Raw genomic sequence first — 14,003 nt, forward strand, 5'->3', positions numbered from 1 at the left:
GTATTTTAGTTTACTGCTTCTGACTTGTTACATCTGCAGAGGACGAAGTTAAGGAGCTGTCTGTGCTTCAGTCAAAGGCATGACAATTAGCTGTGTCAACATATCCAAGCTGCTTTAAAATTGTTCCACTCAAACAGTGGGAGAAGGGCACTGATGGGATCATGCAGCATAGGCTGACTGTCTGAACACTTACCTGTCTGGAAATGCCCCCCACTCTTGCACTGGTATCAGCACCTGAACTAGTTTAAGGATATTGGGGGGTCTGAGAACTGCCCAGATCCCACCAGTACTGCTACCTCTGCAAGAATTGTTTTAGCAGGTTAACAGGAGTGAAAAAACCAGGAAACATTAATTTTAGTTGCTTAAGGCAATTGGGTCTTACTCTGAACAGATATACCGGTTTCAAAAGATACCAGTTTTATTTATTTTTCCTTTAAAAAATAAAAATACAATTGAAGAGTTTGAATTGAGCTGTGAATCAATTGTTCTGTAGAGAGAAATGTGTTCACACACAGAAATTAAAGAATAAATTAAGCTGTCTGCCATAGAAGTTGACCCTAATTAAGGTCAATTCTCCTTGATAAGTAATTAATCAGGAATCCTTATTATAGTTTAGTCTCTCTGTTAACAATAAACAGAGCATTATTTTATTTTTATGGTTGGAATAAGCCTCTTAATTGATAGTATTCTGCAGGAGGCAAGCATCCATCAGCACTGAAACTGATACACTGAAGACATTTTAAATTAGAACAGCGTTAGTTAAATTAGTCAAAGAACAAAACTGCAAAGCTCAAGAATGTACATCTTCTGCAATCCTCACCCTTCTGTAATTCGTTGCTTATAAAGAAAAAAAACGTGGCACCTATCTCTGCCTTGAGGTGATTACAAATGTTATTATTTAATATTATCATTCCCATGGAATCCAGTTTACCATGGTTGTCCTACTCTGCTCATCATCTTAGCACCTGAACACCCTTTGCTAAGCAGCAATGGCATATATTCATTATGTTGTTTTGTATTCTTATCCCTCTATATGGAGCGTGTGCAGTAGGACGTTCTGTCTCACCTCGTCATTCATCTATATTGTATGCATGCGTAAAACACATAGATATACAAGTGTACACACACAGAGGCATCTGCATACTTATATAGATCATGATGTATTTGTATTGGTGAAAGAAGGGAAAAGGGTTTGATTGTCAGTACCTGTCTCTACGTCAGGTTTAATTTCTGAGTGTGGGATGCAGCACAGAAAATAATTAGTTATCTAGGAGGCAAAGTAAGTCCTCCTGTAATGTAAGAAGGAGCTCCAATGGATTCCTTGTTTGTGGTATGTTCCGTGTGCCGGAGTTTGTGGAGTTTTTTCACAGCAGGACGGGCGCAGCACTTGCACGATGCTCTGCCTGAGCAGTCCCCAGGATGTGCAGAGCTGAGAGAGGAAATGGGAGAATGCTTATGGGGGAGATCTGTCAATCTCAAATGCCCTTTGCAACGGTAAACGAGCCAAGAAATCTGTTAGCACTTGCACGGGCAAAGCAGAAGTGGCAAGAAGATAGCTTCACTTCAGGTGAAAAGATTTGTGCATGATGTCCTCTAATGATACTACTGCTTAATGAGACTATTTGTGGGCAAAGCACAATTTGGAAAAATAAGAGAACAAAAAGAAATAGGGTTTGCTTTTTATAGCCCTAAAGTTATCACATTTAGTACAGAAGAATGTCTGAAAGGCTGTATGTGTGCACAGCCACACACATATGCGCACACACCTACCTTGCCTGATGCTATGCTAAAGCCATTTTGAATCTAATGCTCTTGAATAATTTGCTCAAGAGTGGTTAGTTCACCCATGTGGAAACCTCACCTCTGTGATGCTAGCAAAGTCAGCAAGACATTGGGTTATCTGCTGCAGAGTACAAGGCATTTCAAACATAAGCCATCCAGAAGGCTATTTAAGGTGCAGAGTTTTTTTTCCCCCTGCTATGTCTTTGCGAAGTCTTAAGAGTGGGACTTGGTCCAACAGGTCCATGAATTCCCTTCCCAGTCACTCTCTACTGCTTTGGTTTTTTTCCTTCCTTCCTTTTCAGAGATGCCCATTCTCTTCCCTGCCACCCTGATATATTTGCAAAGGCTTATCTGACGGAATAGCAGCAAAGCTATTCACAGCGTGCAAGTAATCAAAGATTGACATGTCACAAGTCAGAGATAGTCCAGCCAGCTAGGTTGCATTTTGGAGTGGCTGAGCTATGGGGATGGGATGTATTTGTAGGGCAACTATTTATAGCGGGGGTCTTCTGGTGTGTGAAATCCTGCGCCCTCCATTTTTTTTTTCCTTTTGAAATAGTCTCTCACTAACATTAAAGCTGTAGGAGTATGAAAATGAAAACAGTTACACGTCTGGTTTCTACTAAGTTTTTCTAGGAAAACCTTGATCTTAGTAAAGCCAGAATTTTAATAAAAATAGTGAAAGCACATCATTTGCATCAGCTGTCTGTCAAATATTTTACCATCACATCTCTTCCACGCTGTAATATGTGAGAAGAGTGGTAAGAAGCAGAAGCTCTGAAAAAGTGACAAGTAACTCTAATGAGAGATGCCCTGGTTTTACCATGTCACTATTTCTAAAGTGGCCTTGACTTCACTGGAGTTACTTCTAGCTTTTAACTTTGAGAGGTAAATATCTCCCAGGTGTATAAAAAACACAAAGAGAAGAAAGTAAATGCACAAAGGGCAGAAATCAGGAGTACGCTATCAGTGGGGTTAGAATAATGCCCTAAAAAGTTGATTGCTGGTTGCCTAATGGACCCCATTTGCAAAGTGGTAATTCCCAACAGTAGTAAAAGTCTACTGTAAAGTACATAAGAAGTGAAGAATTTGTAACAAAAAGGATGACATTGTTCCGTTCCCTTGTGCAGTTTGAAGATAATGATGCCTTTTGCAATTTTGGTTCTTAGTGGCTGTTGGGCTACATGTTCTATAGCAAGCTTTTGTGTATACTGTTAGGGATTTTTTTTTAAATACTATTGGGGTTCATGAACACAAATAATATATTTGGACATTATTCAAGCCTGATGCTGCTCATTGCAGTGAAGACAACAACATTCATGATTGTTCCCTGCTTCAGAGAGGCATTCGGAGCCTGACAGTATTGAACTCTGTTATATGCAAAGCTCCCTTGCTGTGGGTTAACTTCTGTTTCGATTTTGTCCGATTTGATTGGGGTTAGCCTTTTCAAGTATCTGGCAGGTTTCTTCTAAATACAGCTACGTTTATTTGCAAGCTTCTCCCATTTTGAAGAGCACATTGTTGAAGGTGCTCGTGCTATTTTGCAGTGCTTCCTTCAGAGATTTCTTCCTTGTAGAAGCTGTTCACAAGCACTAATGCTTTCCTGTACACAGCCCTTTCATTACTTTGTGGCACTTCTCTTCCACAGGGTGGTTTTTTTGTTTTGGTTTGGTTTTTAACATGCCAAAACAATGTCGTTCAAACCTTGGGGGCTGTTAGCAGCAGTAGAAGAGGAGAACGTAGAGGTAGCTATCACATTTTGCTTTCTCCTTCCAGCTACCCGTTGGATTTCACAGTCCAGTCAACTAACACTGTTTGATCACTTCATGTGCTACATGTATTCACTGTAAGAATTTTTACATGCTCTGCAGCATTAAGTGATCAAAAGAAGTGAGATCCTCTGTTGTAGCATTGATAATAGGCTACTCCTCACTGCGTATCTCAGCACAGCACGCAGGGAAATTGTCAAATTGGGTTTGATGCTGAAACATCTTCAAGATGAAGAAAGGTAAGATAAAGGAAACTACTACCATTGAGAAAAATATACATGGTATTAAAGCTTGCCATAGAATGACTCTACACTTGATGATAAGAGAAAGCAAGCTGGCGACAGAAATGATAGGACTGCTCAGAAAATGGGACAACAACCAGAACTTGCTTTTGTGCAGGGAGCCCAAGCCGTGGCATGCTGTAGTAACAGCATAGCTATGTTTCCTTGTGCGAGGTCTTTTCACTTCAGTTGTACATTTGTCTCATAGACCAGTAATCTATTTTTTTGTTTGTTTGTTTGGGGTTTTGTTGTTTACTTCTGCTTAACTACTTCGCGGATATGAATTGTTTCAGATAGACAAGTTTCTGAAGTGAGAATATCGTGTTTTCTTCATTTTACAGATAGGAGGCAAAAATATTCATCTAGGTCCACTGTTCAGGTGCCTGGCTTTTAAATCACTTTGTGGGCTGTGTTTTTTTTGTTTTTTTTTCTTTCAGTTTGTTTTCATGTAAGTCCATGTCAATAATGAGTACTTAGCAGCCAAGACTAATTAGGAACAGGTTGTTTCCAATTGGAGACTCCAAAGGAAGAGAAGAAGGGTTAGGAGACAATTCTGGAAATACATTTGTATACAGGCAATCAGAACAATAAAGGAATGCAGTCTGCATTTAAACAGTGTTTAAAAAGCACTTTGTCCCAGTGTTTGTGGTAGGCATCTGGAAATACTCAAGATTGTCATTAATATTAAAGGAAAGCTTATCAAAGGAGTGAATGGCAGGTAGGTGTTCAGTTTTTATTAAAGTTCAACAGGAGTTGCATGTCTAATACCATTTTTTGTTTTTAATAATTCCCTATAGGTTTTTAATATGAAAAGACCTTTGACCCACATTCTCAAAAACTTATTACTTGCGTTTTCATGAGCACGCGTGTTGATTGTATGGCTATTAATCATTTAACATGAAAGCCTGCTTGAGAATTTGCTGATTCTTCACTTCTGGTCCCAGTTATACCTCCTACTGACTCTGACTTTGGATTTGTTTCAGACACGCAAATTATCAGAGGAGTTCTGTGAAGCCTTTCTAAGCACAGAAATCAATACCTTTAAACCAGCACAATTTCCAGTGTGGATTAGATTGTACCGATATCAAGGTGCTACTCTTTCGGGTTTTTTCTAGGAGTATTTTTACACCTTTGAACAACTCTATCCAGTCCCAGGAACACTATTTTAATCATCTCTGTATAAAAACACTATAAAAAAAAGTGGAAAGCAAGCCTAATTTTCAAATCTCACTGTGCTCATCTGGAAACACGTGTTGATGTACATGTGGGGAGGGAGAGCGTTTGCTGGTTTTGAGTAGCTGGAGCTCCCCATGAGTATGCCATTCCTCAGGCTGGGCATACTATATTTCGGGTACACAAGCTCCAAGGTGTCTGCCTATATGGAAAATAAGTGTGTAAGAGCAAAGCCAAGGCATGTGAGTTACCTTGGCCAGTAGTTAAAACTCTTTCTTTTCCTTCAAATTAGGCTCTGTTTGGTATTAACAGCTTCTGTAGTCTCTTCGACCCATCCACACCATCTCACCACAACTGGGAATCCTTGGTGAGACACTAGCAAGGTCAAGACATTTCTGTGCGACATGCTGTTTTGACAGAAGTACCACGTTAAGGGCTGACTACTTAATTTGTTCTTTACTGCATATTTTCTCAGAAAAATTTAATTTTGTGTACTGCAGTAATGATGCTGAGTGGATAATGAGATGCAGTATGCTGCTGCTGTGGGCTCTACACCATATGTCTTCCATAACTATTGCGTTTTGGGGGGCTCGTTGTTAAGGTAATGGTATGGTCTCAGTAATTCATCATCAGAGCAACTTGAAATACAGCTATGATATATAGCAGTGAGAATTACAATGTTTAAAACTAAACGGGAAAACTGCAGCCTGAGAGCTGAAGTGTCAGAATTGCAGATTTATAAATATTTCTAAATTTTCTGCTTGCTGAGCTTTATGTATAAATCGAATTGCTGTAACAACACTTAAAGCAGACTGCGAGGACAATTATTTTAAAGCAGAAAGTGATACAAGTCATTATTTCATAGTAGTAAAGAGTAGGTGCTTCCTGCCCTGAAACGCTGGGGCAGTGAACGCTTCTGTGATACCTCCTTTCCAGGCTTTTTGTTCTGTGGTTGCATATATGGCATTTTGTGACATTAAAAAAAAATTGGTTTAAGTCATGTGTCACTTATTCCGCATAGTGAGCCACTTAGCTTTTTCCTTCAGGTACGCCTCAGTTGTAAATTAGTGTGATGCTGGGCCCATATTTCACTTACCTCTTTTAAGGGTCATTGGTTTAAGGCTAGAAGCGGCTTAATTTTTATCGAACAACATTTAAGAGTGCAGTAGCTCTGGTAGCATCTGTATGTATTTGCATACATAATATTGTTACAGTGACAGTGCTATTTCTTATATGTGAACCAGGGGCATCTGGTGAACAATGAATTTTTATTATTTCTGTATTGGTTTAGAAAATCTAGATAACTTAATGGCATGCAACTGGGGTCATTTAAAGGTTTATGAAATGATCTTACAGAACTTCCGAGTAAAACGTGAGAGCAAAATATGTTGCAAATTCACTCTCCATCTCTCTTTAAAAAAATCCATGAAACAACTGATTGAGGATCCAAAATTAGGGGAGGAAAAAGAGGTTTGTTGCTTTTTTATGACTACAGATCTGTTTTTCAAGTGCCTTGCACTGTCTCTGGAAGGATCTTGGTGTAGATGAGAAAGGCGTGCATGGGGTTGCACTTAAGTGAGCATGCACCAGTGCTGCAGGAAATATTGGTAACATTTCTGGCTCTGCAGACAACATTTTTCCTCTCTGAATAGTATGAATATTAGTGTAGTGTTAGGCAGCATTTAGTTGCCAGGATTGCATTTCAAATCGGCGTGTGCAAATGGGTACCAGAGACCTGACCGCGCTTCTCGCAGGAATCTCACGGGTCACGTTTGGAGTCCAGCTACCACTCATGCCAAGTCATGATACCCTTCAAGTCATGAAAAAACTTCCTGAGTGCAAGCATGCTGTGTTACTGGAGGCTCAGAAAGTCTAGTCAGCTGTAGATAAAGTCTTATAGAGCGTTTTGGAAGTAAGTATTGTCAGTTCATCCCTCCAGTCCCGCTGTCTTGGGGACCAGGAGGCTGAGACTCAAGTAAAGGAGAATAAATCTTTCTGGAAACAGGTCCAATGATGGAGAAGCAGTCAGAATTGCTGGGAGACTGCACTGAGAGGAAGCCCACTTTGCTGCATGTTGCTCCCATTTGATACAAGGGTAATGAAATCAGTGTCGCTTGCTCAGAGTATCACACCTTTAGCTGAAAAAAACCCAAGCATTTAGTTTAAAATCATGGGATTTAACATGATTTTCAGTTCTTTCTAGTAGCCTGCAAGGCTTTGGGTTTTAAGCTTTTCTGTACAATTATCAAAACTAGGAGCTTGGTTTAAAATGAAAAGTGGGATTTTCTCATAAACTATGGTCTACAGAGCTGTGGATTTAAGAAATAAGCAAATATCAGGAAAGTTGCAAATAAATGGTGAGAACCGGCAAGAAGGAACACTGGGAATAGCACAGTATCCTTATTAGGCAACAAGGAAAGGGAGAAGTTTGTTTTATTGTGGTTCTTTTTTATTATTATTATTATTTTCCTTTTTTCCCTTCTCCACAGTAGCTACATATTTCCAGCTTTTGGGAAAAGAAAGAGAAACCAAACAGTTTCACACTTGTCAAATGCCAGTCTATCAAAGACTGAATACAAGGTGGATGCACCCTATCAGACATCACCAAAAATCTTTGCTTCCTTGCTTGAAGTGCCTACCGATGACTGATAACTTTGACCACTAGCACTCTGATAGAGTTTTCACGCCCCTCTGATATTTTCTACAGTATGTCAAACACTGATATACTGAAAGCTATAATCCATCCCTGAAAACAGTTACCTTTCTGAATTCATGAAGGGACACAAAACCTGACTGTAAGTACTAAAGATGAGGGTTGACAGAAGAATGCCTGTTCCTATGGTGTATTGTCCTGCAGTTGACTAAAAAGTAAAAGATTTGATTACTGTTGGTAAATATTAGGTTGAATATTTTATTGCCTTTTCTAGAGAAAAGCGGTAACATAAAATTATAAAAAACCATCCAGAAAGTGAAGTTCTTTCACTGGAATATAAAGATGTATTTATTCAAAGAACTCTTCCCAAATGTTTTATATTTTCTGTGCCTTTCCCAGGAAAGGTTTCCTGTGGAAGATACTAGATGGTAGTAAGAAATATTGATGGATTATTAGATTAAAATATACATAGTTACTCAATTAATCTTGGAGTTCAAATATATCTTCTGTCCATTATATATCCTCCTCTCACTTCCTGAAGCACACAGTACTATTTTCAGATATGCGTTTCCTTACAAGCTTCAGAAAACCAGAAATTAATTATTTTGCATAAATTTCTGTAATATAGAATATTAGCTTCTGATTACATTTGAGTGAAAATGATCTCACTCTTCTTAATAAAACTCAAGAAATGTATTCTTCAATAAAATCTAAGTAAACCATCAGTTAGTTCTAAAACTTTGTTATCACATTCACCAGAAAGTTGTGCCTCAGGGACCAACACTATAAGATGCAAGCTGGCATGCTTGAGTGTTTTTTCTCTGTTTGTTCACCTGTGGGAGTCACAATATTATTACTTTTCTTTGGAAGTGGTTAAAGGTTGTAAGCATTATGAGCTTAGGTTGTCTGTGGTCTCTTCTAAAACTACTGTTGTGCCAAATTTGCACACGCTCCTGTTTGATTCCAGAATTATTACTACAGAGAGCAGTAAAACCTTGCTGATGCTATAGGAAATATCATTATTCTGGAGATATATATATAAATTTTATACAAGCATAGGTTTTATTGCATTTGGAGTTGGCAGATCAGTAGCACTGAACTAGAGTCCAACAGGGAACAAACTGCACTCTGAGCCTCTGGCTTGATTTGCATTTCACGTTTCTTGCCCAGTTCTCGGGTTCATCAGCATTCTCGGTGCTTCATCAGAAGCAGAAAAGGCCTATTAAAGCCAAGGTAGAAGTATTTAGAGCACACAATTCATAAAACATGCCAGTGCTTTTGAAGACAAAATGTTTTGAAATGATTGGTACATACACGTGCATGCACACACACCTATACTGTCTGAGCAATCAAAACTCCTGGCATTTCAGAGCACATTAGGAATGTAGGATTGGAGCTAAACATGTATATCTTAGGCTTTTATACAACTGCTCTGAAGCCATTAGCATATTTATCCTTACCCTGTGAGCTTGGACTCCTACAAGTGGCTGGACATCAGAGGTTAAACTGTAGGCAAAGCCGACATTGCACGTTGCAGTAATGCGTAGGGGTACTTTAGGTAACGCCAAATGAGCTTACTTCTGTGTGGGTACTGTGGAGAGAAAGTCACCCTGGCCTCAGAAACAGGAGCGCTACATGGCCAAAGCACCTCCAAAACAGAAGTTTAGTTTTTCTGAAGAGCTGCTGGTTGTTGCTCAGAGCGGTGGTGGCGATGGGATGGTTGCAGCAGTATTCATAGCACCTTCTGATTTGAAGTTCCAAATAACGTCCGGAGACAGAGAACAATGTTTAACGCTACCTCTTGAAATGCTTCACTCTTCTCCTGAAGATGTGTCCGCTCTTCTGGTCTCTCTTGGAAATAGTATTGGAGACTCTCCCATCTCCTATGTTTCTCCACTCTGTTATGGTGGCCTTCCCAGTTCAGACTGGATAAAGGCACAGTAGGAAAAGGAATTGATTTCGTTGCTACATTCTCTCACAACTGGGTGAGACTGAGAAAAGTAAAACACAGGCTAAGAACCGTAAACAGCACGGTGGACTTCTACACGCCCTGTGTACAGAGCTGATTTTTACCAGGGAAACTCTGAAATGATCATCTTTGCTAGTGGGCAAACATAACCTCCTAGAAACATGAGCTTGAAATGCTGCGCTGTTTCAGGTCACAGGCAAAGATAACATCATTCAACAGTAATGTTGACTTATCGCAGTACTTAGTAACGCACAGACATTTCTATAGTGCCCATCATCATGATGCTGAAGAGGGAACCTCTCATTCAGCATTTGTCTGAGGCTGGTTTTGGTAGGAAGAATGACTTTAAGATTATTATGAATAAACAAGTAATAAAGGAAAATTTCCACTACTGCATTATGCAACTGAGGCTGGCAAAGTGGAAATAGTAGTTTAGCATGCTTCAGTTTTATCAGTCTCTTCCCTTTCCGCACTACCATGTTGCTCCAAAAAGAAGGAAAAATAAAAGTTATCTCAACAGGCTACTGTACATGAGCTGGTCCACAGTAACTGTATGTGCACACAGTCTTACCCAATGACAAATGAAAAATAACGTGACTTACATTATCTTGCAGTGAAGGAGCAGTACAGTGAGTCAAACTACTGCATGATTATGTAAGGGCTTAAAAAAAAGCTATCTACAAACCGAGGTGCTTATTGCAACTCAGCTGATACGTGGTGACTTACTGCTCTGTGGTAATGTCATCATCTGTCTGGGCCTGTGTACTGTCAGGTCTTTGCATCATATTTCATTTTGCAGTTCTAAATTGCTGCGCACAATGGGGTTGTAGTCCATATCATGTTTAGCGTGAGGTTCAGAAGCCAAACTTAAATATGGATATAATAATAAGGAAGACTTAAACTCGAAACCCAGATTTGCTTCCTTGTTTTATGGGAGGTTATATAAATGCCCACAGGTGCTGAAGAAGCGTGAAATAATGAAATGTATCCTTTAAATATGGAGTTTTTCATGTTCTCAGGTACACAAATGCATTAGAAATACAGCCAAAAAAATTACTATAGTATGTTATCAACTACTAGGGTGATATTTTTTGCTATTGCAGCTGCGTGCTTGGCGTCTGTGCACAGTACTTCTGTACAAATGTCGGGAAGTCAGGGAAATTTGCTTTTTTTTTCCCACTAAAAAGTATATTTGTATCAAGTAAGGCTAAAGGTCTGCCTTCAAGTCTGTAAAGCATTCACTTCACTTGCCAATACCTGGCCATCTACAGATGGTTACTTGGTAACCATTGCAACACCACATTCTCTTAGTTTTGGAAAACCTGCTGATATATTTGCCTTTTATGCCACTTCATTTTGCCTGCACCTGTCCTATTCACTCAACGGTGCTTTTTTTCCTTGTCATTTTTTGATCTAAAATAATATATGTATATACATATATATAGCAAATGGGAAAGCAGGTATGTAAATGTAGGTTATGGATAGTAAAATTATGAATCACCGTAAAATTAGTCAGCTTTTTTTAATCCTCAAAGACTTTGATTTCTTTAAAGTAGTGTGAAAAGGTGCATATGCCATTATCATTACATGCTGTTTTTCTGCATTTCATAAATTAGTAAAAGAGGAGATTGCTTTAGAGCCAGGACAATATTATATTTCTTTGTATACATTTCTGTATAAAGAAAGTAAGCATATGAATGAAACAGGTGAAGCAAATAAGCTATTGCATCCATGGAAGAAAATGGGTGAAATCTATTCTGAGTCATAGTTGAACCAGTTGAAATAAAACGGAGCTACAGTTACTCTCCCGGGACAAATGAGAGATTGCTCCGCAGCTCACACAAGAGGCAAAAGCGGGTGAGCATGTGCTGGGTGAGGTGAATCCCTTACTGACACCCTGTCGGCATGGAAAAGTAGGACCAGCCAACAGAGAAACGTTAAAACAATCCACAAGGAAAAAAAGAAGAATATTTAGAACGTTATTTAAGGAACTGAGCAAATAAAAAAAAAATACTTTTCAGAGTCATTCTGCAAATCTCAGCAGGAAATGGTCCTTTTAGGGTTTTAAAAAAGATCTTAGTGGAAGAGGTCATAGCGCAGTGCCAAAACGTTGAGGGACTTGCTCCAAAGGTGTTCAGCAGCTGCTCAACTGTGTAACTGGAATATGCAAGCACTACTGGAAAATGAAGTCAGGTATTTAAAAAGAGAATAAAATAAAGTGGAAGAACTCCTGAGTTCTTCACTTGGGAGACTTCCAGAGACAAGGAGCTGCAGGATACGCTTACTACAGGGAGTGCTGCCAGGGTAGTAAAAGAAGGAGGGAGCAGACACAAAAGCTATGCAGGAGAGGTTAAGCTGGTTCTCGAAGGATTGACGTGAATGACAAAGAGGTACAAAGTGAAATGTTTCATTGTGTTTCATCTGGTAGTGTAAAAACTTTAAGAAGTTTTTTAACTTTTAAGGAGGATGTACCAGTACTAATGACATGAAATTTCACATAGAATTGCCACTTATTATGCACAAGCCCCTAATCTCATACCCTGCAGTGCTTTTTTTTTTCTCCTCAATTTAATAAATATCCTTATTCAGGAATAGAATTGATTTTATGGCAGAAAAAAAATATCATTAAGTTCTTAAGCTAAACTTTTAATAGACATTAAAGGACTTTGTTAAAACATAAATGTCCCATTAGAGTGAACATCTTAATAATTAAAAGACAATAAAAATGAAAACGTGCCAATATCGCAATCATCTGGAAAATCTGCAGCCTTGGTACTGAGTATGAATGTGTGTGGGAAGTCCCCATAGCCCTGGGCGCACTCGGGCACAGGAGTTTACAGGCAAATCCCAGCAAAAAAAAATCAGAGCCTTGGTCCTTAGCAGGAACAAGGTGCTGTCCCTGTGTCACAAATGCCTTTTGCTCCTCTCTGGCTCTGATCAGAAAAGTCCTTGTTAGTCAATTGGTCTGTTCTTGTCTTAATGGTTCAGAGCTACTACAGTGTGATGCAAAAAACCACTCCATTAGAAAAGAAGAAGTTTCCTCCTTTGTTGTCATTTGTGAACACTCTGAGCGTGAATGAGGCTTGGGGAAAGGAGATGCAGGGCTGGACCTTGGCTTTCATAGCCAGAAAATCCTCAAACCTCTTCCAACTGACGCTGCAAGGCTTTCCATTTTGAAAGCCTAAAAGGAAAAATGGTGTTTAATCCTCATGGAGGCAAGGGAGCGGACAAAGAAAGAAAACTTGAGCTTTCCTCCTCCTCCCTCCCTCCTCATCTTGGTCTGAATCTCCTGGAAAAGGAGAGAACTCAATTTGGTGAAATAACTCATTTGGAATATCAATTATCCATCAAAGAGACGTCCTGGACTTACTGAGCTGTCGGGAGGCTTGTCACTGCCACATGCAAGCCTTCAGAAGTTACATCTGAGGAGGGAAGATGTTGTTAGAAATCTTTCCCTGTATGACACACTGTCTCTATTTCTTGCTAAAACAACTCTTAATTAGTTCTTCTTTTTCTTCTTCCTCTTTTTTTTTTTTTGACATGCAGCACCAGGGAAAAATTGGAGTTAAATTTAATGTTGGAACGGATGACATCTCTATTGAAGAGATCAACGCAATCATTAATGATGGAAAATACCACGTAGTACGTTTCACAAGAAGTGGTGGCAATGCCACATTACAGGTGGACAACTGGCCAGTTATCGAACGTTACCCAGCAGGTAAGGGCTTACACTAACGCTTGTGAGTAAGAGGGTGGGGGATGCGTGGAGTTTGGCTCATTTTGCTTCTCTTCTAATACAACGTCAGCTCCTTCGCAGGGTTTTAGTAGCTAATTAAGTAGTTAAAGAGTCCTGAGCAGTATGCAGTTTATGATGATGGTATTTCCTAAGTGAGTTTAAAAGCACAAATTCAGGTTATTACTGGAAGTGCAAAAATACAGTTGTCAAGGCATGAAATAGTGGTTTTGTTTCTTGTTTTCATTTGGGTTTATTGGATTCTTGTTTTAGGGGGGAAAAAAAAGGCTTTGACAAAAGCTACACAGTAAAGTGACTTCCAAATTGATCTCCAAGTGATGGGGTAAAACGTTTACTGAGGAAAAGGTTGTCTGTGTTCTTTTAATTACAAGTTGTTATTAAAGCAGTCTGAAGCTTATGAATTTAGCAGAAGTGTTCCAGCAGTCATAAACCAAAAGGTGTATCAGTTGTCAATTCTACAACCAACCAACCAAATTAAGGTGCCTTAACTTAAAACGCAAACTACAGGATATTACTTACGCAAGTGATGCTGGTTACTTGAACAGGACTGCTCGTGTGAGTACAGAGTTGCCTTCATCGGGCCCATATTTAATTTTAAGCAAATGCCATGCACTGAAGATTA

At 39.2% G+C, this 14,003-nt stretch overlaps 1 protein-coding gene across 7 annotated transcripts in view; it reads left to right on the forward strand.

Moving 5' to 3' along the window:
• The window catches only part of NRXN1 (neurexin 1), a 718,668-nt gene that overhangs the window by 581,679 nt on the left and 122,986 nt on the right, over nucleotides 1–14,003 (forward strand). For all 7 annotated transcript variants that reach the window (XM_075042422.1, XM_075042423.1, XM_075042424.1 and 4 more), the window contains one exon: nucleotides 13,174–13,345. In XM_075042422.1, the coding sequence (XP_074898523.1) occupies nucleotides 13,174–13,345 (172 nt within the window). The remainder of the gene's footprint in view (nucleotides 1–13,173; nucleotides 13,346–14,003) is intronic.

The sequence above is a fragment of the Buteo buteo genome, chromosome 12, assembly GCF_964188355.1.
Source record: "Buteo buteo chromosome 12, bButBut1.hap1.1, whole genome shotgun sequence".
Lineage (NCBI taxonomy): Eukaryota > Metazoa > Chordata > Aves > Accipitriformes > Accipitridae > Buteo > Buteo buteo.